Source organism: Hordeum vulgare, chromosome 4H (genome assembly GCF_904849725.1).
Source record: "Hordeum vulgare subsp. vulgare chromosome 4H, MorexV3_pseudomolecules_assembly, whole genome shotgun sequence".
Taxonomy (NCBI): Eukaryota; Viridiplantae; Streptophyta; class Magnoliopsida; order Poales; family Poaceae; genus Hordeum; species Hordeum vulgare.
This window is the reverse complement of record NC_058521.1, coordinates 67,507,518-67,534,395: the sequence shown is the minus strand read 5'-3', so window position 1 is coordinate 67,534,395 and position 26,878 is coordinate 67,507,518. Positions and strand designations below refer to the sequence as shown.

General features: G+C 52.2%; 1 protein-coding gene and 1 long non-coding RNA gene across 2 annotated transcripts; both read right to left on the bottom strand.

Moving 5' to 3' along the window:
* Positions 1–578: 578 nt before the first annotated feature.
* Positions 579–2,752, bottom strand: LOC123447902. The gene is made up of 3 exons (XR_006631561.1): positions 1,654–2,752; positions 1,260–1,455; positions 579–956 (listed from the first exon to the last, which is right to left on the bottom strand). It is a non-coding gene; the product is annotated as an uncharacterized LOC123447902 (long non-coding RNA).
* Positions 2,753–15,812: 13,060 nt separating this feature from the next.
* On the bottom strand, positions 15,813–17,710 carry LOC123447900 (MEIOTIC F-BOX protein MOF-like). Its single transcript, XM_045124616.1, has one exon. The coding sequence runs from the start codon at positions 17,701–17,703 to the stop codon at positions 16,783–16,785; it is 921 nt and encodes a 306-aa protein (XP_044980551.1). The 5' UTR covers positions 17,704–17,710; the 3' UTR covers positions 15,813–16,782.
* Between the last annotated feature and the right edge of the window lie 9,168 nt (positions 17,711–26,878).

Below are 26,878 nucleotides of genomic sequence, written 5' to 3'. Positions count from 1 at the left end.
GGCGGGCGAGGGCGAGAACGCAAGGCATAGGGAGGCTGAGATGAGGATGATGACACATCCGCAGTGGCATCTGCATGACGTGAACGACGAGTGTAACACTGAGGGAAAGATGGAACAATGCAAGGAGGGATCGTCAAGGTAGAATCGGGGGGTGAAGACGTAGAAGTTACCGGAGATGAAGATGCAGAATCCGGTGACATAGCATGTAGAAGTGCATCCTCTAGCCAATGCAACCAAAAGACCGATATGAAAGACACTAGGGATCACATTATACGTCAACACTCCTCCTCACGTGTGGCTCCCTCGGGCCTAAACGTGGACCGAAAGTGGGCTGCAATTTAATTGCGCCAGCCGGGTCTTAAACTCAAGACCTCTTGGCTCTGATACCATGTTAAGCTTAATGCATTAGCCGACGCAACCAAAAGTCCGAACTGATGGAAGGGACTAGTGCAATCCACATATTTTGTAACACATAAATCCTTTCGTAACCCCCATCGGGCCTGAATAAAACATGCATGGCTGGCACACAAGGATAAATTAGCCTTGAGAAACGTGGTACATGATAAATCTATTAAATATAACGAGACTGGCACACGATAATAAATTAGTCTTGAGGGACATCGTACATGATAAATCTATTAAACATAGCGAGATGAGATGCAAACATCTGACACATTACAGTGATATAACCAGTTCTTGGGCCAAGGAACTACAATAGAACATAACCTAGACAAAAGAACACAAGACACATCACTATGATAAACCAGGTCCAACTAACTGAGATAGCTCAAACAAGTTGTACAGCTCATTTTCCACGCTGTTTCTAAGATCAGGCCTCTTCAGAGATTGAAACAGTGCAACATTGAAGAGACAAAAGACTAGACTTTAGCCTTGCATTCATCAATAATCATCATCATCTACCGGGAAGGGCGAGAGAAATGTCTCGAAACTGAAGCCTGTACATATACCATACAAGGTAGAATCAGTTGATTGTGAACTCACCTCGAGAAAATATTGCACACCAAATTGACAAGTCTAATTTTAGGTATAGAATGCATAATATAAGCGGCTTAATCCAATTATTCCAATGCCGTGGATATGTGACTGAGACAAAACTTTGACTGACCACATAAGACATAATGCCTACTTTCCTAGCTATTACATATCCACCATTTTCACTCGATCAGAGTAAGAATGTGTAAACTGACTGGCCACAAGAACAACAGAAGTACAAAAATATGTGCTGCTAGTTAACTTACATGTTGACAGTTGTGCATCCAGTTTGATGTTAATCTGCATGACGCTGACAAATGGACTTAAGAATTTTGAAAGCCTGCAAACCGTCCCATCAATATCTCTACATCTGATTTCCACAGTATTAAGGTGTTCCGATATTGCAGGTAATTTTTCCAGTGGATAGCAGTTTCCCGCCCGCACAGTTATAAATTCATGTCTCTGTAGTGAACAAAAAAGAATCATCAAGATTTGATCAATGATGCATATTTAGAAATGTGAATCAAGGTCCATAGATAATGCATAAAAAATGTCCTTTAAGATACATAAATACACCCGCAAACTTATTCAACAGAAGCAATCGATTATGCATGGTAACTTGAATAAGATATTTCTTATAGATTCAGAAAGCATATATACCTTGGATAGTCGAAGAGTGAGCTTCTCAAGAACAGGTGAATGCTCGAGAATGAAAAATAGTGCACGGAAGTCAACAGCCACACACCAGTCATTCAGCAACAATGTCTTCAAGTTACTAAATGTAGGACACCACCTCAAATCTCTTCTAAAAATACGCTGATGAAAGTATGAACACTTCAAGTTTTAGGCTTAAAGCGATGGTTCACTGGAAAGCGAAGTGCATAGCAGGTTCAGATAGGCATTTGAAAAGTCACACCTTGAGAATGTAATGCACTTCGTATAGAGCTCATGCTACATTCAGCAAGTTTCTATATATTTAGACATACAAATAATTCACATATCTACCATGCATGATTAAAGTTCCATATAGATATCCAATTAGCACTTGTATTCAGAGGCCAGCTAATTCAAATGTGCCAACTGAAAAAAAGCATTGTTTAGAAGCCTATCTTCTAGCAATCAATGTAAATACAAGTGTTAAGTCAGTCGGTATCTAAGAGCATCTCCAACAGCACGTCCAAATGGATGTGTATACCGGTTTTAGACGATATGGCACCAAAACTACCGTCCAACAGCTCGTCTAAAGAGACGTCTAAATGTCCATGTTGTCTAAATAGGACTCGACATCGTCCAGGGCTGGACCATGTGAACCCATCGTCCAAATCTCAATCGAAGGCCAGTGACTCCTTCCCGCGGAGACCAGGAAGAGGAGTGCTGCACCACCGATCCCGCTGCAGTCGGGCTGCTGGATCCAACCGCTACAGTCGGGCTGGATCCAGATGCCGCCACCGTTGCCGCGCTCGGTGGGAGGGGAGGGCCGCCGCCACTACGCTCGGGGGTGCAGGTGTCGGTGTTTACTCACGACATCAGCCATGGGTAGGCTAAACATGAGTGGTGGGAACCGAGAGGACAACGGCGGACTCTGGGAACGGGGTTGGCACAAGAGAGGGACACACGATGTACCCAGGTTCAGGGCTCTCCGTAAAGATAACACCCCTAGTCCTGCCGGAATGAATAATGCACCAAAGAGGTTACAGTGTGCTCCTTGAGTTGTTCGACGGAGGAGGAAGGAGTTGTCGGCTCGCGTCTACCTCTCCTTTATGGGTGTGTGTGTGAGCAATTGACCGACCCTCTGCATGGAGGGGGATCGGGGGGTTTTATAGACGAACCCACCGACCTACAATAAGGATAAAAGTACAAAGGAGGGACCCGTCCGGCAGCCTCGCCGGCTGACCAGGGGGTCCACAGTGGTCTTGTCTTGTCGCTGGAGGGGCCCGCCGGCTGCAAGGTCCCGTCTGGCTATGGGACCCGCCGGCCAGCCAATGAAGCTCTCGCGTAAGGCCGATGCAGGACAAGTATAATACATCTAGCGTCGTCTTGCGAGATTCATCATGGGTTGCCAGTACGGCCGTCTCCATTGTTGCCACGCCAAGCTTGGTAATGGAGTGGGTATTGACGGGCTGGTACTGTGCGGGGTTGACGGATCGGAGCCGGAGTAGGTCAGCGGCATGGCCGCTGACACTGTACCTGTCGTGCGCTCCAACCTTGTACCCGTGCTGACGCGTATTCACCTTTAGTCGTAGAGTCTCATCATGGCCTACGAGCTGATGTGACTTGAGCTCCCTGGCCGGCTAGCGGCCTCGCTAGCCGTCCTAGGAATGGTCGTCTCGCCTCTACCCGGTAGATGCCTCCCACACGGCCAGAAGGAGATAGCCTTCTCACCCCTAGCCGGCCGAGAGGAGTTGGCCGTTACGCCCCTAGCCGGCCAGGGGGATTCGGCCATATGGAGAGAGTTGTGGTTTTCCTTTAATCTTGAATGCAAAGGAGTAGGCTCGATGAGCCTACCCCGGGGTTATCCCCCCGTCAGTAGTCCCCAAAGCAGGGGAGGTCCGCCGCCTCAGAGCGGAGGGCCTCGCCGGCTTGAGTTTTTTTGCTGATGATCCTCTTAGGCCGCCTACAACAGGAGGCGCCAGGTCGGAAGCCGGTTGGCTTCCAAGGAACGCCTCGGCTTCACCGCAAGTTGCGCTGTCGTGCCACGTGCCAGGCCCCAGCCTGACGTGATGATTACTTGAACAGGTGACGGGACTGGACATGCGCCCTGGGTCCCGACACGACGCCCCCTCGGCCCTCGCGCGAGCGGATCCTCTGCGGATTGCTCCACGACGATTGGACTCCCTGAGGTGTAAATGCGCCCGTAATAATCGGAGGAGGTGGGCGTTATGCGCACCGGATCCCCACCCCACGATCTATCGTGAGGGTTCAAATAGGGTGCGGAAGTGTCGAGGAGGCCATTCGCCCCCTTCTCTTCCTGCACCAGCATCCCTTCCTTCCCTGAGCTAGAGAAAGAAGAGCGCAACCTCGCCTTCGCCGTTGCACGAGCCATCGCCGCCGGCCGCCACTAGGATCATCTTAGCCTCCGCCACCACCAACCATGTCCAGCAGTGCCCCCAAGAAGGGGCAGTACCGAGGCGCCTGGGTGGGCAGTGACATCTGCGAAGGAAACATCGACGCGCTCCGCGACCGCCGCATGCTGCCTCCAGCAACCCTTGTGGCGGTGCGGGTGCCCGGCGCCGAAGCGGCCCCGACCCCGGAGAAGGGCGAGGTGGTGGTGTTTGAAGAACACTTTTACCGTGGCTTCAGCCTTCCGGCGAGTGATTTCTTCGCCCGCTTCCTCACCTTCTTCGGCTTGCAGGCACATCACTTGGCGCCCAACGCCATCCTCCAGCTAGCCGCCTTCGTCGTCCTGTGCGAATGATTCCTGGGGATCGAGCACCACTTGGACATCTGGCGAAAGCTGTTCTTCTTCAAATAGCAGTCCGTGACGATGGACAAGGCCGAGGCGGCGAAGCTTACGAGCCCCAAGCTGATGCCCCGTACGGCGCCGTGCTGGTGCATCACCGGACATCGTCTGGCTTCCCTCAGATGCCGCTGCAAGACTCCATCAAGATGTGGCAGAAGGGGTTCTTCTATGTGAAGAACGTCGACCCCTCCAAGACTGCATCAATTTGCCCCCCTTCGCCATTGCTCCTCCGACGGCGAAGTTGAACTCGAAGGCGACACTTCCGAAGCCGGTCGTCGAGGTGGAGCAAATATGCGCTCACCTCGACAACATGAAGATTCGGGGCCTTCTGGGCCGTGACCTGCTCACCACCATGGTGTCAGGCCGGGTCCTGCCCCTGCAGCGACGGCCGCATCTAATTTGTCAGATGGGCGGCCGACACGACCCCTGCCGGCTCTCCACCAAGAACTTTCGAGCCGGCGCGGTGGCCTGGAACGTGAACCTGATCTCCTCCGCCAACATGGATGAAGGCGGAGACTAGGAATGGGGAATGGCCCCCTTCGACCGAGACCATCTGGCTCCGGTGGTAAATGCCTCCCCAAATCCCCTTTTCTTATTTGGAATGTACTGTACGCTTCTGTGCCGGATGCCGACTCCACCCTCCAGCTGTTCAAGCGCCTGCAAAAGCTTCAGCCGCTGGTCGCCGACGTGGAGGCGTCGGACCCCTCGAAGATAGAGGATGAAGGGGTGATAGAGTCGCGGGCCTCTGCCTCCGCAGATATGGAAGAGGCGATGGAGTCAGAGGGCTCCGAACCGCCTAGCGAGCACCTTAAGCCCTCCCTTCTTGAATGGACGGATGATGACGAGACGCCGCCTTCTCTGCACGGTGCAGCCTTCGTGGAGGACCAAGAGGATCTGGAAGAAGTCTCCAGCCCTTCCCTGACGCGAGCTCGCCAAAACGCTAGCGAGGCGGCGACGCATGGCGAGGCGGCCCAACAGAAGGGCAAGGGAGTCGCCACTGCAAAGCCGGCTCCCAAGCATGCCGCAACGGGACCTCCAGCTGGAAGCCGAGGAGGCGGCGCTAAGAAGCAACGAGCCGCCACTGGCACGAGGCCAGTGCCCGTCGTGGCTGGGTAAGATATCTTCATTACCCTTTTTTGGATTCTTGTGCGAAGACCGATTCCTTATTGGTTTGTAATTGGTAGGGATGCCGAAGAGGTGGAGGAGGAAACTGCTTCCGCGAACGAGCGAGCCGCCTGGGCAGATGCTGACGCTGCCAAGAAGGCGCTGGACAAGGAGTCCACCCTCCATTGGGAGAAAGCGACACGAAAGGTGGCCGAAGGCCAACCTCAACCCAGCCGACCCGAGAAACCCTCCAAGAGAAGCGGTCGAAGGCAAATCACGACCCCGCCACGCAAGCGCGCGTGGAGAACCCGGCTAGCAAGCCGGCCCCGAACCGCACCAAGGAGGCCGAGGCAGCTAAGTCCACCGAGCCGACACCCTCCCCACCGGTGGATCTTAATGTGATCCCCGACGCGCGTGAAGCTGACGTAGACGGCACGCCGGAGGTGACCATGGAGGCGCCGGAGATGATGATGGAGGCACCAGAGGCGGCAAATCCACCTCCGGCTGTGGATACGGCGCCGGTCGGAATGTCAAGGGAGCCGGCCGTGGGCCCACCACCCGGAGATGGCACCATTGTCGTGGTCAATCGCGACCCGACCGCGCGAGGAGCCGACCTCATCTTCGGGAGCCAACCCATGAAGACCTGGTGTGCGGCCAATGCCGAACACGCATCACTGCCCCCAGGCACCGAACTAAGCGGCATCCCGGCGCTGGTGGCATTATTCTCTCGTAGCCGCGAGAAGGTGTCGCATGCAGCCCTGGTGGCCAAATGCGACCTGGACCGCCTTGAAGACCGAACCTTCGTAAGTCTTCAAACCTTTGCTTTTTCTTTGCTTCGATTTGGTTTTTGTTCCTTGTTCTTGTGCCAGTGGGGGTGCGCCAGCGCACCCACTGGGTGTAGCCCTCGAGAATCATGCCGGCCAAGTGGTCGGGCCGAATCTCATTGTGTTATGCTTGTAGTTGCTTTTTTAGTGGGGGCGCGCTAACGCACCCACTGGGTGTAGCCCCCGAGAATCGGGCCGGCTGAGAGTTAGCCGGGCCGAATCTTATTCTTTGCCTTGTTTTTATTGTTCGTAGGAACTCCACTATGCCCAATTACAAGCGTATAATGCACTGCTGGCCCAGATCCACGTGGCCGAAGGACGAACCGGTGACCTTCAGAGCCGGCGACCTTCAGAGCCGGCTGGACGCGGCCGTCTGGAAGTGAGACGCCTTGCGCGAGGTGGACAAGCAGCTCCACCTGCAGCTGGATCTTCTCTAGACGGAGAAGAAGGACCGCGAGGCGGCCCACCAGGCAGAGCTGGAACAACTGCGCGCCGCCCTTGAGGAGAAGGACTCCTCCCACACTGCCGACATGGAGCGCCTGAAGACGGTCCATCTCGAAGAGACGGAGCGTAAGGACGCCGCCTTGACCCAAGTGCAGGCGCAGCTAGTGAAGGAGACGGAGGCAGCCCAGGCCCTCCGAGGCGAGCTCACCCGTGTGGCTCAAGAGAGCATGACACGGGAGCGCGAGGCCTTGGAGGAGGCCCGTGAGACCGATATCCACTTCAACCGTAAGTCCCCTTTGTCTTGATTTGATCTTCCTTTATGTTGGCGTCCTCCCTCATTCCTCCTCATACCCCCCCCCCCATTCCCCAGGGTTATTCCCTGGGACACGGGAGGCAGCAGAGGCGGCTGTGGAGACCAGCTGTGAAGAGCGTCGCGCCGCCGACGAAGTACTAGACGCCGACGCCGGCTGATCCGTGGAGGAGATTGCCTCTAGCGCCAAGGCCCGCCTGCATGAACTGGCGCGCTCCCTAGAGCAGCTCTAGGATGCAGGACTAGAGATGGAGAAGGCGATGTGGCCTGATGCAGTGGAGCCGGCATACATGAGCCGGCTGTCCCGCTGGCTTGAGGCCGGCAGCTCCCGCCTCGACGCCTGGCGCGCGTCAGCTGCGTGTGCTGGTGCCTAAATGGCACTTCGCTTGGCCAAGTCATCGTACCGAAACCTGGACTTGGGCAAGCTCGCAGCACAGCGCCGGCTCGGACGGGGAGCTGGTGGCCCTGGAAGACCAGCTGCAGCCTGCAGGTGAGAGCCAGCAACATCGCCTCCTTCGCCGCCTGGTACGAATTCGGCTTGGTGCTTGATGCACATGGCAACATGGTCCCTGAAGACCTGTTTCATCTGCAGCCTTACGACACCGAAGGCAGTTCTGTCGAGGCGGCCTATGAGGAGGAAGCCGTCGACTCCAGCAGCGAGGCCTACGCGGACTCGACCGTGAAGGACGGTGCCGGAGGTGCTCGAGGCAGAGAGTGCGCGTCCACCTCAGGCGTAGCCGGCGATGGTGAAGCCACCACTTCAGGAGCTGCTGCCGGGGCCGCAGACGGATCCGCCGCCCACTAGCTTGCCCTTTTCGTTTTTTGTGCATTTTGTTGTCAGTCCAACAGTTCCACCCACTGGGGGTGTTTTATTGTAATGAACTTCGGTCGTGGGCCTCTGAATGCTTTTGAATGTGATGTATGCTATCTTATTCTGCATTGTATTCGTAAGCACTGTGCTTGCTGACTCGCATTTTTATCTTTTGGTTCCCTTTTGACTCCTTTTCATCCCGCTCCGTTGTTCTCTCTTGCATCCGCCCTGCTAGCCCGACAGTCGGGAGCTAGTCTGTGACTGGGACAGGGCTTCTGCCTTTGAAAACGTTAGACATAGATTTTTTGAAGCCATCGAGACTCTTAGACTCAAAAGCGAGCCAACAGAGACCGGCTAGAAAATAAGATCGAAAGCGATCAAAATGACCCGAGCCGGCCACCTTCTTTGTAGTTGAGCTTTTCATGCAGCGTGCCTTGCCTGCCACCGTCTCGTTAGCCGGACAGCCGGGAGCCGCACTATAGCTTGTGCGATACGGCAAGGGTTCGACCTGGCATACACTATACGCTCATCTACAACTAAGGAAATCATTCGGGGCGGCTAACGAGCCCCCGAGCCCATTGAGCCGGACCAGGGGACTCACAAACGAGTGAATAACTCTTGCCATGAATCTGAAAGAGGTGTGCCTCAAGCACCGGCTTGAAGCACCCATTGCTTTCACTAAAAGTCCCGAAAAGTGAAGAAGATACATACGTACATGCTTTTTTCTTTCTCTTGCATTCTAGCAATAGAACGGGCGAAGTAACGCCGCATTCCATGGACGCTCCGTTTCCTGGCCGGAGACATCTCTCTTGCGCTTCCTTGGCCTCTGGGCGTCTATCAGATAGTATGCATTGTTATGCAATGCCCTGCTGATGATGAAAGGTCCCTCCCATGGGGAAGAGAGCTTGTGCTGGCCGGCTGTTCGCTGAACTCTTCTGAGCACCAAGTCTCCCTTTCTGAAAGTGAGAGGCTTGATCTTCTTGCTGCGGTAGCATCTCAGCTTCTGTTGATATATGGCCGTCCGGCTCAAGGCCAGATCCCCTTCCTCTTCGAGCAGATCGACGTCGTCTTCTCTTGCCTCCTTCGCTTCCGTCTCTGTGTACAGGGTGACCCGAGGAGAGTCGAACTCAACATCCGTGGGGATAATTGCCTCGGACCCGTATAGCAAAAAGAATGGTGTGAAGCCGGTTGACCGGTTCAGCGTGGTGCAGAGGCTCCATAGAACAGCCGGCAGCTCTTCGATCCAGCAGCCGGCTGACCTGACTAGTGACGCCACTAGTCTTGGTTTGATGCCGGCCAGGATCAGGCCATTTGCCCTTTCCACCCTGTCGTTGGATTGTGGGTGCGCCACCGACGCCAAGTCGAGCCGGATGCCCTCCTTAGAGCAGAAGAGCGCCAAAGCACCCTTGGCGAAATTGGTGCCATTGTCGATGATGATGCTGTGGGGGACGCCGTAGCGGACAGCAATGTACTTGATGAACCTGGCGGTCGTGGGGCCGTCAAGTTTCTTGATGGGCCTGGCCTCAATCCACTTGGTAAATTTATCAACAGCCACCAGAAGATGCGTCATGCCGCCTCGAGCAGTCTTGAATGGCCCCACCATATCCAACCCCCAGACGACAAACGACCATGACAAGGGGTTGGTTTTGAGGGATGAAGCCGGCATGTGGCTCCGCGTGCTGAAGCGTTGGCAGCCTTCACACTTGTTGACCATGTCCACAGCCTCCTCGAGGGCCGTGGGCCAGTAAAATCCATGGCAGAACGCCTTAGCCACCAGGGTTCTAGAGGCAGCATGATGCCCACACTCACCCTGATGTATATCTCTGAGGATTTCCTGCCCCTTTTCTAACTCGACGCAGCGTTGGAACATGCCAGTCACGCTACGCCGAACCAGCTCACAGTTGATGATGGAGTATGCTGCTGATCGACGCTGGATCTGCCTTGCCTCCGCCTTATCTTGGGGAAGCTCGCCACGAAGAAGGAAGGCCAAGATAGGTTGAGCCCACGAAGAACCAGACACAGGAGCCGGCTCCGCCCCTACTTGAGTACCAGGAGCTTCTGCAGCCCTCGCACTTGTTGGTGTAGTCGCAGGCTCGAGACCTTCTGTCTCTAGTGCCGTTGTGGCAGACGGCACGTGGTCTACCTCCATGACGGCCACCCACTGGGTGTTGAGCCAACAATATTCGAGGCTTGGCGTGACTGAAGTTGTTATTGTAGCCGGCGAAGCAGTTGTAGCCGGCGCAGCAGTTGGAGTCGGCAGAGCCAATGGAGCTGGCACAGTAGTTGTAGCCGGCGGAACTAGCGTAGCCGACGTCGTTGGTACTGAAGGATCTGCCGGCACAAAGATCGACGCCGACTCCGGAGACGGCCTGATGGATGGCTTGTGTAGTTGCTCGAGGAAGACGCCAGCTGGGATTGCCTGCCTTGTGGAGCCGATTTTGGCCAAGGTGTCGGCCGCCTCGTTGTCCGCCCTGGGGACATGATGAAACCCGCAGCCCTTGAAAGGACCACTGAGCTGCTGAATGAGGAAGCGGTAGCTCGCCATGTTGACGTCCATGGCATCCCATTCGCCAGATACTTGCTGCACCACAAGGTCCGAGTCGCCGAAGCAAAGAATCCGTCGGATGCCAATTTCTCTGGCAAGCCGGAGGCCATGAGCGAGTGCTTCGTACTCGACGACGTTGTTGGAGGCGGCGAAGTGTATCTGGAGAGCATACTTGAGTAGGTCTCCTTTCGGAGATGTCAATACGATGCCAGCTCCCAGACCAGTTCACATCTTCGAGCCGTCGAAGTGCATCCGCCAATAAGTGGAGTCTGGAGGTGGTGTCATAAATTGGTTTTCTGCCCAATTGACGAGGAAGTCAGCCACCACCTAGGATTTGATGGCAGTGCACGGCTCATAGCGGATGTCGTGGTCAGCCATGGAGATGGACCACTTGGCAATCCGGCCCATGGCATCACGGTTGACCATGATTTCTGAAAGCGGAGCAGTGCTCACCACAGTGATGGCATGCTCCTGGAAGTATTGCTTCAACTTCTTGGCGGCAAGGTAAATGCCATAACACATCTTTTGATAGTGGGGGTAGTTTTGCTTGGAGGCGGACAAGACCTCGCTAAGGTAGTAGATAGGGCGTTGCACTAACAGTATCTTGCCCTCCTCCTTGCGCTCCACTACCAGAACCACACTGACCACATGAGTGGTTGCCGCGATGTTGATGAAGATGGGCTCCCTTTCAGCCGGCGCCGCCAAGATTGGCAGGCTCGAGATGACGCGCTTGACGTCGCGGAAGGCTTCGTCCGCCTGGTCGTTCCACTCGAACTTGGTCGTCTTCTTCATCAATTGATAGAGTGGAAGCGCCTTCTCGCCCAGCCGGCTGACGAACCGGCTAAGGGATGCCAGACAGCTGGCGAACTTCTGGACATCGAGGATTCGAGCCGGCTTTACCATCCGCTCGATGGTTCCGATTTTCTCAGGGTTAGCTTCAATGCCACGAGCGGACACGAAGAAACCCAAGAGCTTGCCGCCTGGAACTCCAAAGACGCACTTCTTCGGGTTGAGCCGGATCGAATGTCTCTCGCAAGTTTTCAAGGAGATTAAAATGCTGCTTGGTCTTGACGACGATATCATCCACATAGACGTGGATGTTCATGCCGATCTGCGGCAGGAGGCATTACTGCATGCAACGCTGAAACGTGGCACCAATCTTCTTCATACCGAACGTCATGGTGGTGTAGCAGTAGGCCCCGAAGGGTGTGATGAAGGAGGTCTTCAGCCGGTCAGCCGGATCCAACTTGATTTGATGGGAGCCCGAATAGGCGTCCAGAAAGGACAGCAATTTGCAACCGGTTGTGGAGTCGATCACTTGATCTATCCGGGGCAAAGCGAAAGGGTCTTTCGGGCACGCCTTATTCGGGCTCGTGTAGTCGATACACATTCGACACGTGTTGTTCTTCAGCACCAGGACTAGATTGGCCAACCAGTCCAGGTGGAAAACCTCCATTATGAAGCCGACTGCGAGCAGCCGGACGATTTCTTCTCCAATCGTGCGCCGCTTCCCCTCGGCAAAGCGGCGCCAGGGTTGTTTCACCGGCTTGGCATCCGGCCGCACTTGAAGCTTGTGCTCGGCGTACTTCTTCGGAACTCCTGGCATGTCTTTTGGAGAACATGCAAAGATGTCCCGATTCTCACGGAGGAAGTCGACGAGCTCGCCTTCCTATTTGGTGCTGAGATTAGCACCGATGGTGACGCACTGCTTGGGGTTCGCAGGGTCGAGTGGCACCTGCTTGGTTTCCTTGGCCGGCTTGAATGAGCCTTCGCTGGCCGACTGGGATGGTGGATTAGGGATCGCCGGCTACTCGGTAGCCTGAGCCACGAGCCGGTCGATCTGCCTCTTTTCCTCAGCAATCACCAGGGCGTCGGCCAGACGGCTGCTGTCGTGTGCACACTCGAGCGACTTCTTGTAGTCGCCAGTGATGGTGATGATGCCCTTTGGACCCGACATCTTCATCTTGAGGTAGGCGTAGTGGGGGATAGCCATGAACTTGGCCAAAGTCGGTCTGCCCAGCAGCACATGGTATGGGCTGTTGAGATCCACCACCTCGAACCAGATTGATTCTCGGCGGAAGTGCGCTTTGTCGCCAAAGAGGACGTCTAGATGGATTTTGCCGATCGGTGAACAGGACTGTCCCGACACGATGCCGTGGAAGAAGTGCTGGTCGGCTGGAGGTCCTTCTCCTTCAACCCAAGATTGAGCAAGGTGTCGCGGTAGAGGATGTTTATGCTGCTGCCACCGTCGACTAACACCCGGGAGAACCGGCAGGTGAGCCTCTTGGAGGCGAAGGTGGGGTCGAGGACGAGAGCGTATGAGCCAGGGTTTGGCATCACCGCGGGATGGTCACCCCGGCTCCACGTAATTGGCTTTCCAGACCAATGCATGAATTGGGGAACCGGGGGGACCGTGACATTCACCTCACTCCTGCGTTGTCGCTGGTTGTGCTTGTCGTCGCCCTCGCTGGTGAAGAGGACGTATGCCCCGTCTTGGTGGGGGTACTCATCGTGGAGACGACCGTCATTATGAGGCGGCGGTGGTGGAGCCGGAGCCGGCCCTGGAGCCGAAGCACGAGGCGCCGCAGCTGCCGACGGGGGAGCCGACAGACCCTCTTCTCGCGACAGTCGCTGTGCAAAGCTAAACTGCCGGAGGGTATGAGTGGCCGTCTTCGCCCCAGTGTGCATCTTGCATGGTGCATCGAGCATTTGCTCGAATGTGAGCTTGGGCTGCCAGTTGTTCTTGCCGGTCCGCTGCCGTTGAGAGCCGGCTTGAGTAGCCGGCGCATCTTCCTCTATGCTAGCCACCTGCTTGCTTGTAGAGCACGAATCCAGTTGATCCGCCTTGCGCTTGTTGTTCTGTCCGCCTCGGTTGTCGCCAGCCGGCTTGGGGGTAGACGGCGTGGGGACAATTTTGTCCGAGGCGGTGACCTAGACCCGCATAGCGGAGTCCGCCGCGACGTACTTGTCCGCCTTGGCCATGAGCACCGCCAGAGAGGTGGGCTCAGAACACATGAGCTTGTGCTTGAGTAGGGTGTCGTCTCGGCAGCCATCAATGAAATATTGAATGGCTTGTACCTCATGCACTCGTTCGCAGGAGTTGCGCAGCTCCGTCCAGTGCGTGACATAATCGCGAAGGGGTTCGTCAGGCCTCTGGACGCACATGGCCAACTCGCGAGGCCGACCAGGGCGTTTATAGGTGCCAGTGAAGTTGCAGACGAACGCCTCCTCGAAGTCAACCCAAGAGTTGACGCTGCCGGCTGGAAGGCTATTGAGCCATCTCCTGGCCGAGCCGGCCAGCATGAGAGGCATGTAGCGGACTGATACGCGCTTGTTGCCCCGAGCGATGCCGACCGCGGTGGTGTAGTCGATCAGCCAGTCTTCTGGCTTGGCCATGCCGTTGTACTTGGGGGTGTCCCGAGGGAGAGTGAAGCCTCTGGGGAAGGGATCCCCTAGGATCCGGGGGCCGAAGCACACCGGACCAATGGGACCATCCTCCTCAAGAAGGGCCGACTGCTCCACAAGGTTGAGGCATCGGCGAGCATCGGCGAGCATCGTTGTCGCTGTGAGGAACACGAGGGCCGATCCGGGCTGAGATTGGAAGGGTGTCCTAGGAGCTTGTGGCATTGGCCCCCTCCCGTCGCCTCGGAGGAGGAACCTCACGCACCGAATCCCCCTCATCGCCAGCATCCCTGTAATGTCAGCCTGAAGCAAGTTCGCTCTGGCGCAGGGAACGCCTGTCTGGACTGCCCTCGCCCTTCTGACCAGAAGTGCGATGCGAGGAGGAACCCTCGGCATGATGACGGCCGCTGGGGTTGCGGTGTGCTCCGGGATCGGCTCCCGGAGACACCAACTGTGCATGACCAGGGTCAAGAAGAGACTGCTGCTCATTACCGGCGTCAAGGAGATCCTTGACCCGCTTCTCTTGAAGGATGCGCTCCTCGCCCTCCACACTAGGCATTTCCGCCATAGCTGCTTGAGCGGCCCACAAGTTGGCCGCGGGGGTATCGTAAATGGGCTGCTTGCCACCTAGGATATCGGCGATGACCCGGCCGCGGCCGCGGACCTCGCTGCGTCGGCTAGGACCATCAGCAACCGGAGTGAGGCCATAAGCCGAGTTATACTCGTGCTGCGCGACCTCCATCCGACGTTTGGCAGCAGCGATGACAATGCCCTCCTCCAGGATCTGCCTGCGGGCCTCCTCAAGCGAGGCCCGAGCATCAGTTGGGTTTGCAGAGGTGGCGATAGGCGTCTTCAAGCCAGCAAGGGAAGCATGAAGCATGTCAGCAGAACCCGTAGCGGGGTAAGCTGCCTCTGCTGATGCCTTGCCGTGAGGCTTGGTGGTGCCGGCACCAATGACCATCATCTCCATGAGGTTGGAGACGACGCCGACGTGGTGCGGGGTAAGGCAACCCGCAGATGATGGTGAAACATCGAAGACGAGCACCTCGCTAGGGTACTCATCATGCGCAGGCACCTCCTCGAGGGAGAGCCTGCTGAAGCTGGCGCATAGCGCATCGATGTCGATGCCCTCGCCGAGGTAGCGAGGCTCATCATCGAGGCGCAGGTCGCTTAAGAGGACGTCGATGTTCGCAACAACAGCGATGACGACGCTGGGGAGCGACTCGTTGTCAGACTCCTCATCAGAGTCCGTGAGACGGACTAGAACATCGACCAACATCGCAGAAACCTCCGCATGGGCAGGCTCCACGGGCATGCTGATCAATCCGGACGCGAGGCATCCGGCGGTGTTGGCGAAGGGCCCCGCCCAGAGCGTAGGCAAGACCGGTGTCGTGGACGCCCCCACGGTGGGTGCCAAATGTCGGTGTTTACTCACGACATTAGCCATGGGTAGGCTAAACATGAGTGGTGGGAACCGAGAGGACAACGGCGAACTCTGGGAACGGGGTTGGCACAAGAGAGGGACGCACGATGTACCCAGGTTCAGGGCTCTCCGTAGAGATAACACCCCTAGTCCTGCCGGAATGTATAATGCACCAAAGAGGTTAGAGTGTGCTCCTTGAGCTGTTCGATGGAGGAGGAAGAAGGAGCTGCCGGCTCGTGTCTACCTCTCCTGTATGGGTGTGTGTGTGAGCAATTGATCGACCCTCTGCATGGAGGGGGGTCGGGGGGTTTTATAGACGAATCCACCGACCTACAATAATGATAAAAGTACAAAGGAGGGACCCGCCCGGCAGCCTCGCCGGCTGACCAGGGGGTCCACAGTGGTCTTGTCTTGTCGCTGGAGGGGCCCGCCGGCTGCAAGGTCCCGTTTGGCTATGGGACCCGCCGGCCAGCCAATGAAGCTCTCGCGTAAGGCCGACGCAGGACACGTATAGTACGTCCAGTGTCGTCTTGCGAGATTCGTCATGGGTTGCCAGTACGGTCGTCTCCACTGTTGCCACGCCAAGCTTGGTAATGGCATGAGTATTGACGGGCTGGTACTGTGCAGGGTTGATGGATCGTAGCCGGATTAGGTCAGCGACATGGCACTGTACCTGCTGTGCGCTCCAACCTTGTACCCGTGCTGACGCGTATTCACCTTTAATCGTATAGTCTCGTCATGGCCTACGATCTAATGTGACTTTAGCTCCCTGGCCGGCTAACGCCGCTAGCCGGCCTAGGAACGGCCGTCTCGCCTCTAGCCGGCAGATGCCTCCCAGACGGCCAGAAGGAGATAGTCGTCTCGCCCCTAGCCGGCAGGTGAGTCCTAGCCGGCCGAGAGGAGTTGGCCAACTTGCCCCTAGCCGGCAGGGGCTTCCTAGCCGGCCAGGGGGATTCAACCGTATGGAGAGAGTTGTGGTTTCTCTTTAATCTTGAATGCAAATGAGTACCTACCCCGAGGTTATCCCCCCGTCAGGAGGGGAGGGCCGCCGCCACCGCTGTGCTTGGGGATGGAGGGAAGGGCCGCCGCCACCACTGCAGTCGGGCTGCTAGATCCACACGCTGCAGTCGGGCTGGATCCATTTACTGCCACCGCTGCCACGCTTGGGGGGAGCGGTGAGCCGCCGCCGCCATTGCGCTCAGGGGGAGGGGAGGGTCGCTGCCGCAGCGCTCGGTGGTGGAAGGGGGGGACGGGGTCGCCGAACGGGAGCACGGGAGATGTTAAATGAACATGTTCAGTGCAAGTTACAACATGTTCAGTGTTATTGAAATGGTAGTTGAATTGATAGTTACAAAATAATAATAAAATAAAGAAGAAAGAATATAGAGGTTCTGCTGTAAAACTGAACATGCATATCAAAGAATCTTTATAGACTATTGTCTATATAGGTGTATAGACATCCAAATTTAGACTGTTGGAGATGCTTTAAAGATGGCTATAGAACTTGAAAACAAAAGACTGACACTTGACCGCGAGTAAAGATGGGAGTATACCATTCCAGTGTGAGCTACGAGCTCTAAATTTACAACGCTCGACAAACCTCCAAGAAGCACCCAGCAGCCGGTATGGTCATCATCACCAGTACATTCCGCACAACTTCCATAACACTTCCCCATATAACCTCCCTTGCAGCAATCGCTGGAGTATGCTGCAGGCCTCACAAGTGCTGTTTTCAGCGAAGGCATGCTTCCAAACAAAGGAACTTTACCGCCGAAAGAGTCAAGCAACAGCCAAACGAGGCTAGGGGTCGCTATACTCGGCCGGCAATCGCAGACGAAATCACAACTCTTGATGCTGAGACGCTTTACCGACTTGGACGAGATCTTGTCAAGGAACAGTACGCAAGATGCCATGGTCAGATCCTCCAGTACTGGGCAGCTTGCGAGATCAAGAATGCTTCCTTTGAGAACCATGTCCGTGAGCTCCAGTTTTCTCAAATGCCGGGAGACCAGAGGAGGGTTTTCCAGTGCGGCGAAGGTGACATTGAGCACCTGAGCTTGGCCCGCCAAAATTCGCCGGATCCAACCTTGGACGTGCGCGTCGTATTCCTCGACCAACTCGTCTAAGTGCAAGCTGGCCTCTTGCAGAATCGAGACATGGTGACCGGGGGGCTCTGGCAGCAGCGTGTCCAAGAAATCCTTGAGATGTTCGGGCCTGACCCACCCGTCCTCGGGGCTGATGCGCAGGCGGCGCATTGATTTCCAGGCGTGGCGCCAGCGGCCGGCGAGCACGCTCGTTCGGACCGCGTCATGCACCGACAGGAAGCCAAGGACGTGCTGGAGGACGCCGTCCGGCAGAGCGCTGATACGATCTTCGCTGCCCGGCATGACAACCTGTCGAACAGGTAGTGAGCACCACCGCGCTGGACACTGTTGCGACAAGAAAAAATTGACGAAATGAAGCAAAGATGTCACGACCTCGATCTCGATCTAAGCTAGGGTTTGTCTCAGATCAGAGAGGAGAGGGGATAGTGTGAGGTATATGCTGAGTATATTTGCTCGAAGAGGTATTATTTCTGTTTGGAGCAAAGCTCTGATAATACAACATAACTCTCACAGGCTAGTCGGGTGCTTATATAGCATCAGCGGCACACGGTAGAAATAAAAGAGTACAATAATAGCCGCAGGATATTCTTGGATGCTTCTATCTCGGCCATGCGTTAACTGAAGAAGAAGAACACTTCGTCAGGCCTGACAATGCCCCTCCCTGAGAGCGATCTTGTCCTCAAGGAGCTGTTGGTCGCTGGAACCAGCCTTGAATGGTTTGCTTGAAGAATGCTGGAAAGGTTCGCTTGATGAAGTCTGCATCTTCCCACGATGCATCATCAGGCGGAAGATTGGCCCATTGTATCAGCCATTGCACAACCGCAACATTGTTACGAGGAATTTGTCGTGTCTCCAGCACTAGAACTGGTTCTGTTTGGATAGTGCCATCAGAAGTGACCAGGGGCAAATCCGCGCAAGGTACTGCTCGTGGGCCTATGTGTTTTTTCAGTTGGCTGATATGGAAGACCGGATGGATGCCAACACCATCAAGGAGCAGAAGTTTATAAGCCACTTGTCCAATGCGGGCTAAAACCCGAAACGGACCATAGTACTTACTTTGTAATTTATATGAGAACGAAGGCCAAATGCATTGAACCTGTAGGGTTGCATTTTGAGATATACCATGTCCCCTACTTCAAAGCCCTTATCCACTCGCTTGCGGTCTGCATACTTTTTCATTCGAGCTTGTGCAGCAGCTAGATTGGACTTCAAGTGTTGTAAGAAGGCTTGTCTGTCAGTCAAGAATTTTGTGGCTTCAGGTGTTATGGCGTCAGGCAAACTGTATTCACCGATTGCTGGAGGGGGATAGCCATACATCGCTTCAAACGGGGTCTTTTGCAGGGAGGAGTGAAATGGGGAGTTATACCAGTATTCAGCGAGGCCCAAATGCTTAATCCAGCGCTTGGGATGACTTGATGTCATGCAGCGCAGATAGTTCTCGATGCATTGGTTAACACGCTCAGTCTGTCCGTCGGACTGGGGATGATAGGATGTGTTGTAGCGTAATTCAATTCCCATGGCTTTGAAGATATATTGCCAGAGTGTGCTAGTGAATATTCGGTCACGATCTGATACAATTGCCAGTGGTGGTCCATGTAGTTTGATCACATTATCAACAAAAGCTTGGGCCACTGTTTGCACTGTGAACGGGTGTGCCAAAGGAATAAAATGAGCGAACTTGGATAGTCTGTCCACAACCACAAAAATGACATCCATGCCTCCAGATTTGGGCAGACCTTCCATGAAATCCATGCTCAAATGGGTCCACACCATATCAGGTATATGGAGAGGGTCAAGAAACCCAGGATAAGGGCAATTCTCACCTTTATTTTTCTGACAAGCTGGACACTGAGCCACAAAGGCATCCATATCATGTTTAAGGCCGGGCCAGTAGAATATTCTTTTAATTCGTTCGTACGATGCTTTTCTTCCAGAGTGACCTCCTATGGCCGAAGAATGTAAAGCCTTGATAAGTTTGTTTCTGAGGTTGATATCTTTGCCAACATATATTCTTCCCTTGTGTCTGATAACTCCTCCGTGGAGCGAGTTTTTGTTAACAGAGTGATTTGTTGCCAAGGAGAGTTGTTCCAATAAGGTTTTGCAGTGGGGGTCTTGCAAGTAGGAGGCTTCCACTTGTTTGATCCACTCAGGTGTAACCATGGAGATTGCTAGCACAGAGTGTTTTCTGGAGAGTGTATCTGCAACAATGTTTTCTTTTCCTTTCCTATACTCAACTTGGAAATCAAACTCCAACAGCTTGACCATAAGCTTGTGTTGAATGCTGCTAGTGACTTTTTGGTCTGTCATGAATCGAAGACTCTGGTGATCGGTCTTTATGATTAACTTTTGCCCCAGGAAATAATGTCTCCAACGTTTAAGGGCTTCAATAATGGCTAGAGCTTCCTTCTCATAGGTTGATAGGGTTTTGTTTCTTGGACATAAGGTGGAACTGTAGTATGCCAATGGCTGGCTCTTCTGCATGAGGACAGCTCCCAATCCAGTGCCTGAGGCATCTGTTTCAAGGATGAATGGGAGGGAGAAATCAGGGAGAGCAAGAACTGGAGCAGTAGTGAGAGCAGTTTTTAGCTGTTGAAATGCAACATCTTGTGCGTGAGACCATTGAAAACTGTCTTTCTTGAGCATATCATGCAGGGGTCTTGCTATTTGTCCAAAGTTCTTAACAAATCTTCTATAGTATCCACATAACCCTAGGAAGCCCCTGAGTTGTGTCACATTGGTGGGTGTAGTCCAGTCAGCGACGGCTTGGATCTTGGCAGGATCTGTGGCTACACCAGAGCTGTTAATGATGTGTCCCAGATACTCTACTTGAGGAACATCAAATTGACATTTTGATAATTTAACCTTGAGTTGATGTTCCTTCAAGAGGTCTATAACAGTTTGCAAAAGAGATACGTGATCCTCAAGAGTTTTCCTGAAAACTAGTATATCATCAAAGAACACAAGTATAAATTTCCTGACATATCTGCCAAAGATATTGTTCATTAGAGCTTGAAAGGTGCCAGGAGCATTAGAGAGGCCAAAAGGCATGACCAGGAACTCATAGTGTCCAAAGGATGTTTGGAAAGCAGTCTTTGGTATGTCTTCTTCTTTCATTCTCACTTGATGTTCGGAAACCTTGCTCATGATACCAATTGTCACGACCTCGATCTCGATCTAAGCTAGGGTTTGTCTCAGATCAGAGAGGAGAGGGGAAAGTGTGAGGTATATGCTGAGTATATTCGTTGGAAGAGGTATTATTTCTGTTTGAAGCAATGCTCTGACAATACAACATAACTCTCGCAGGCTAGTTGGGTGCTTATATAGCATCAGCGGCACACGGTAGAAATAAAAGAGTACAATAATAGCCGCAGGATATTCTTGGATGCTTTTATCTCGGCCATTCGTTAACTGAAGAAGAAGAACATTCATCAGGGCTGACAAAAGAAGCGGGAACAAAACACGGGTGGAAGACGGGCTTGCCTCGCCGAGGCTTAGCTTCAATTGCCGCTGCGCAGCGCCAGGGCGGCGGCGCAGATGCCAGGAATCGTCCAACCCCAACGGAGAAGACAAAGCGCGTGCGCGTGAGCTCTCTATCTATTTCAGCTCGAGGAACGGTGGAGAGGACAGAGCGGTTATTGCTACTCCTACCAGGAAGACGCTCATCTACTAGAGTTGTTGAGTATATCGATTGCGGAACCTCACGGGCTCACTGTGCACCGCTGCTCTTCTGGACATAGCCACTGTGTGATGGGACTACACGCTGCGGTAGCTTTGGCTTACACAATACTATTATTAATCTACTAAAATAATGTAGAGTATTACATTCTCAAAATAAGTATCTTAAGTTTAGTACAACTTTGTACTAGAACTAGTACAAAGTTGAGACAATTATTTTAAAACAAAGGGAGTATATATTATTAATGGAACGCATTACGCAGCGGCGCTGCACGGCCGACTTCCCGTGCGGCGGCTCGCTAACCGTCCAGATCATCGCAGCATCTCCAAATCTCCTCACCTACTGTCTGCTATGGTTAAAAACAGACCAAGCACAGCTAAGAAAGCACAGGCAAAAGGCAGAAAAAGGCATACAACATCACATGCAATATTCTCTTCAATGTTTGAAATTTAAAAAGTTTTATCTACAATACCGTTTATCTAACTGATGATCCGTTTTCATCATTGACTTTTTCGTGACGAGTTCTTCGAAACTAGATCCCATGTCGGCATGTTTCGTCAACTATTTTTTCCGTTCATACTTGTCATATTTTTTTACCAACTTACCATATTATTAATCACTTACTTGCCTGAAAAAAATAACTTGATTGACAATTTTTAATGTTCTTCGTACAAAGCCTTGCAGCAGTTTATATCATACATGATATAAAAGCATGTGATGGATTATGTTTGTCAATTTATATATGTCAACTTTTCATATTTACATACAACTTTACCACAAAATTATTTTGTGTGTTTGTTAGTTTAATTATGCCAAGTTGTCATATTTACAAACGATGATCAAAAAAGATTTTTTTATGTTCACCGGTTTTAAATATGTTAAGTTGTCATATTTTTGCGCGTAATCGTCTAAAAAAGTTGTTTGTGCTTGCCAGTTTAATTATGTCAAGATGTAATATTTGTATGGTATTTTAAAAAATATGGTAATTAAGTTATTTTTTATCAGGCAAGTAAGTGCAACAAATATGGTAAGTACGAGCAAAAAAAATATTTGTCGAAACATGTTGACATGGGATCTAGTTTTGAAAATCTTGTTGTGACAAAGTCATTAGTAAAAACGGATCATTAATTGAGATAACGGTTTGAAAGATAAAATCTTTTTTAAAACGCAACGCTGCAAAGCGCGCTCTCCGCATGAGCCGTCGCATGGGAAAACGGTTGTGCACCGTGTACTGTTTAGATTTTTCCATTATTAATTTAAGTTATTATCTTCATAATGGATAATAATATAAGGAGAATATCATTGAGCCTTTAATTTGTTAGCCTATAAACTCGTCTTACCTTGATATCCGGTATGTTACTCCTAATATAAGTAACATGCTATTATTAGTCAATTTCATTATTTTCATTAATTAATTATCACATTTTTTTTACTTAGGTGATATTGATGTTACTATCTATATTATTTTTATTGTGAATAGTCTAAGGTCATCTCTAACCTAAACATCTTTTAAGATGCGTTTGATATACAGAGTGCATAAGGGTATAAGTTTCATCTCCAACGAGTGCGAATTTCTACCGGACCTATTCGTCGAGGGCGATGATGGGATTGTAATGTGTCAGCTCGTTGTCCCCCATTAGCTTTTTGTAGATATAGGTTGTGGCCAGCATAGACGTTGTAGTTGCTTAGGCCAATTCCATCACGCGGCCTTATCTTGTCTGGCTCCGTCCGTTTGGGATAAAAGGAACAAATCGGTCGGCCCAGCGCAAGACGGCCCGGGCCCATCTTGTCTGTTTTGTGCCCGGGACGACCCTTTTCGAGCGCAAACTTGCGCGGGGTTTGAGTCGCGGCGGACAACAAACACACGTGCGCTCGTCCTCGTCGGGGCCGCGTGGCAGGCGGACACCTACCTCCCACCCGCCCACATCAATGCGCACGAGCCGCCGGGCCCGCCTATCTTCCGCCCAGGGAACGGTCGCGGTCCTTCTTAAATGGGGAAGTCATGGACCGGTCGTCGTCCACAGTTCCCATTGCCACCCCATGGCCTCCTCGAAACCCGACAGCCAAACCCTAGCCTCCTCGAACTCGTCGGCCGCCCACCTCGCAGCCATGGGGCTGTGGAACTACGACCGCAAGGGGAAGCACGACCGCGAGGCTGGCTCCTTGTCGGGACGTCGCCGCGGCTCCGTGAAGGAGGAGGCCGCATCGCCACCGCGTTGTGTGTCCGCCGCGGCTCCCTTCACCATCGGCCCTAGGCCCGCCGGCCAGCGCGACCGGCAGTACCTCAGCGCTGAGGTATGCCGGCGCTACTGGGAGACGAGGACGCCGATCCCGTGGAGCAACGTCCACCTCCTAACGCATGGCACCTCTCCGCCGACCGGGTCCCGATCCCGCAGGTGCCGACGAGCGGCCGTGCGCGCCAAGACGAGATCGAGCGCCACCGCCGCCTCCTCCGCGACGACCTGTACTACGACGACAGGTACGCCGCCGACTCCACCCTCTTGGACAAGTGGCTAAGAGACGAGCACAACGTGCGGCGCGCCTCCTACTTCGTCACCACGGCCTCGGGGCCGCGGCGAGCACGGGAGGTGCGCGGGCGTAGACGGGTGTGCGGCCTCACGCCCACGCCGTCGCCTTCCCCGTCTCCGTCACCACCTCCACCTCCTCGCATGACGGAGGAAGAGGAGGCCCGACTCATGCAGCGTGTCATTGAGGACTCCATGATGATGCATGATGAACGTCAATGGTCGGCCCTAGACCGCGCTATGGCCCTCTCTACGTCCGGCGACGTCGCCATCCCCGAGCAGATGGAGGAGGAGGAGGTGGCCGCGTTCCCTCCGGATCTGGTGGGCCAGCAATGGAGCTGGTCGTGCACGGCGCCGGAGATGTTGCAGGCAGTGGGGCGTGAACTGGTGCCCCACGCCGTCGCGGTCACCGGAGCAGGACGCCTCGCCACGGGAGGAGGTGCTGCAGGCACCTGCCAGCTTCCAGCCCGCCCTCGCGCACCAGGGACCGCCGGCCCACCTCTCGACGCCGCCGACCTACGTCGACTTCGTCAGCGACGGCGACGACAATGACACCGACGGCCAGTGAAGACGGCGATGGCCACGACATCAACTGGCTTTTTTTTATGTTAATTATGTCAAACTGGGCCGTCTTGTGGCCGTGAAAACTGGACCGTTTTTTTATGTTAATGTTATTATGTTTTAAGTTTTTTAACTTCGTTTATTCACTTTTAAGTTAAGTTTTTCTATTTTTTTAATGACGTCCAATACGGACATGATTTGAGGTGCGGCCGCGCGGTGGACGTACGTAGGACCCAACGGACAGAAACGGACATGGACAAACCCATTGCCGTCCCAAACAGACAAAATCCGGCCAAACCGGACGTTTGTTTAGGGTCGTACGGTGAGTTGGCCTTAGGACACATGTGAGGCTAACGCTTGTGTTCTCAAGTGTGTGGCAGTTGGTTTCCTTGAGAGAGAAAAATGAGTACTTGACCTGACCATGTAGGTTGATGGGAATGGGCCAGAATTCAAGAGTCTTGCACGTCCGCGACCAAAAGATGCTAGTTTAATCTTTACCTATTAATAAAGTATCTATTGATTTTATGGTACATCATTAAAATTATCTTTAAAATTGTTTAATATTACCATCAATGCCATCTATAAATTATAAAAAATGTTTTGCAGAGAATCCTCGCATGGGCCGGCCCAAGCATAAGGACCATCTAGACTACGCTCTGCTCGTTGAAAAATAAACAGCACGTCCATTTGGGCCAGCCCATGGGCGGGGGCCTGTTTTTTAGTTTTTTAATTATTATTTATATGTTCCTTTTTATTTTTCTAATTCAAATAAATAAAAAAAAATCACAGTCCAAAAATTTATATTTACATAAATGCTTTATAAAACATAAAATGTTTGCGAATTCAAAAATTGTTCAGGATTTTGTAAAAATGTTTGCATATTAAAAAATCGTAATTTTGCAGAAAACATTCGTGAATCAAAAAAAGTCCATCATTTTGAGCAATTTCTTTAATGTAATAAAAAAATATTTCGTAATTCAAAAAATGAATTATTCGCCAATTCACAAAAAAATACATGAAAAAAGTTCGTAATATAAAATATTGTTTGGAATTTTAAAAAATATTATAAATAGTAAAGAAAAATCAATTTTAAAAATGTGCCCAAATTTGTAAAAATGTTCGCCAATGATTGAATGTATGCAGTTAAATAGTAATGCGTCCGAGTCTTTCTGATTATATACCTGAGTGAATTTTAAAGATTTAATTGTCGGGGTGGATCGGAATATTATAGTATATTTAAAGAAATGTTTCTTGACATTCAGAATAATTCTTTGGGTTACCAAGTTGTTTGATAACCATGATATTTTTAAAGAAATATGAACATTGTTTCAACTTGTGAATTGTGAATAAATCTAAAAGAAGAAATATTTTCTTGCATTTGTGAACAAAATTTCAAAATCTTGCGATGAGATATGAACATAATGTGGTTATCTCCATTGAAGATGGTGTTTTTTTTCTCCCGTTGCAACACACGGGCCCTTTTGCGAGTAAATTATTTAAAGATCCATCGGTGCACTGTTCAAACACATCTGGATACCAAATAGAAGCTGGGTACTTTAGATATAGACCGGTCTTATTAGCCTAATCAAATTTAATTATGTTAATTTTTGTGGACAAAGTTTAAATGAGAACTTAAAAAAATAATTTGATAAGTTAAATCTTGATAACCTGATAATTGCAGAATTTGATTTCGTTATCGGTGTGACTTGTGCTAGTTGTTAATGTGCTTCTTAAATAATTAATGAAGTTGTAAATCAAAATAATTAATGAAGTTGTAAATCAAAATAATTAGTTGCTGGTAGTATATTTCTTCTGTTGTAAATCAAAATAATTAATGAAGTTGCAGTAATTTTGCTATAGTTATTATATAACAAATATTTAACGCAGTCAGTATTTTTTCTGCCACCCATAGTTGGTAGTGGTCAAAATTAGCTGGGATCTACTAATGATTTACCGTACATGTTACAAAATTGTTTATAGTTCGTCCCGTAAATGAGTGCCTGCAACTTCAAAAGTTCAGACGGGATGACAACACCTGCGCTGAACCATGGTACAACTGTCAGAATATTTTCTAATAGCTAGATTCGTTATCTAGGGCTCCCAGAATACACAGGATGGAAGAGTTCTATGGGGAGGCATCATGCGCAAACACCGGCCAAGCTCGCATCCACACGGCGAGCGAACGTCCTGCATAAAGTCCTTCCAAGTGCTTGTCCATCATTAGCATTTTTCGCCTCTCCAACCCACTTTTAGGTGTTTGACAGAATGTATGGACTCTTTTCAGCATAGACCAATTAATGTAAAAAAGGCCCTCAGCTATGCTACCCATAGAGGCGAGCTGGGCTCAGCTATGCTGGTTCGACCCACGTGAAATCTTTCCCCGACCCATTTTAGATCGAACGACCTCTCCTCCTGCACCGTTTCCTCGCTCGGACTCCCCTCCCTGACCTAGCAGCCACCCCCTCGCACGCCTCCTCTCTCCCGCGAACCCATGGCGGCTCCCGCCTGATCTGCATCCCCATCGGTCCCCTCCCCTCGTGTACGTCAACGTCGCCTCCCCGGTCTACCTTGCCGCCACCCTGGTCTACCTCGCCGCCCAACCCTGGTCTACCTCGCCGTCCAGCTCGTCGTCGCCTCCCCGGCCTTCCTCGCCGCCCAGCCCGCCGTCCCCATCGTGAGAGGTAGCCACTCTCCC

Coding starts and splice junctions, on each gene's coding strand:
- LOC123447900 (XM_045124616.1), bottom strand. CDS start 17,703: ATGCCGGGCAGCGAAGATCGTATCAGCGCTCTGCCGGACGGCGTCCTC.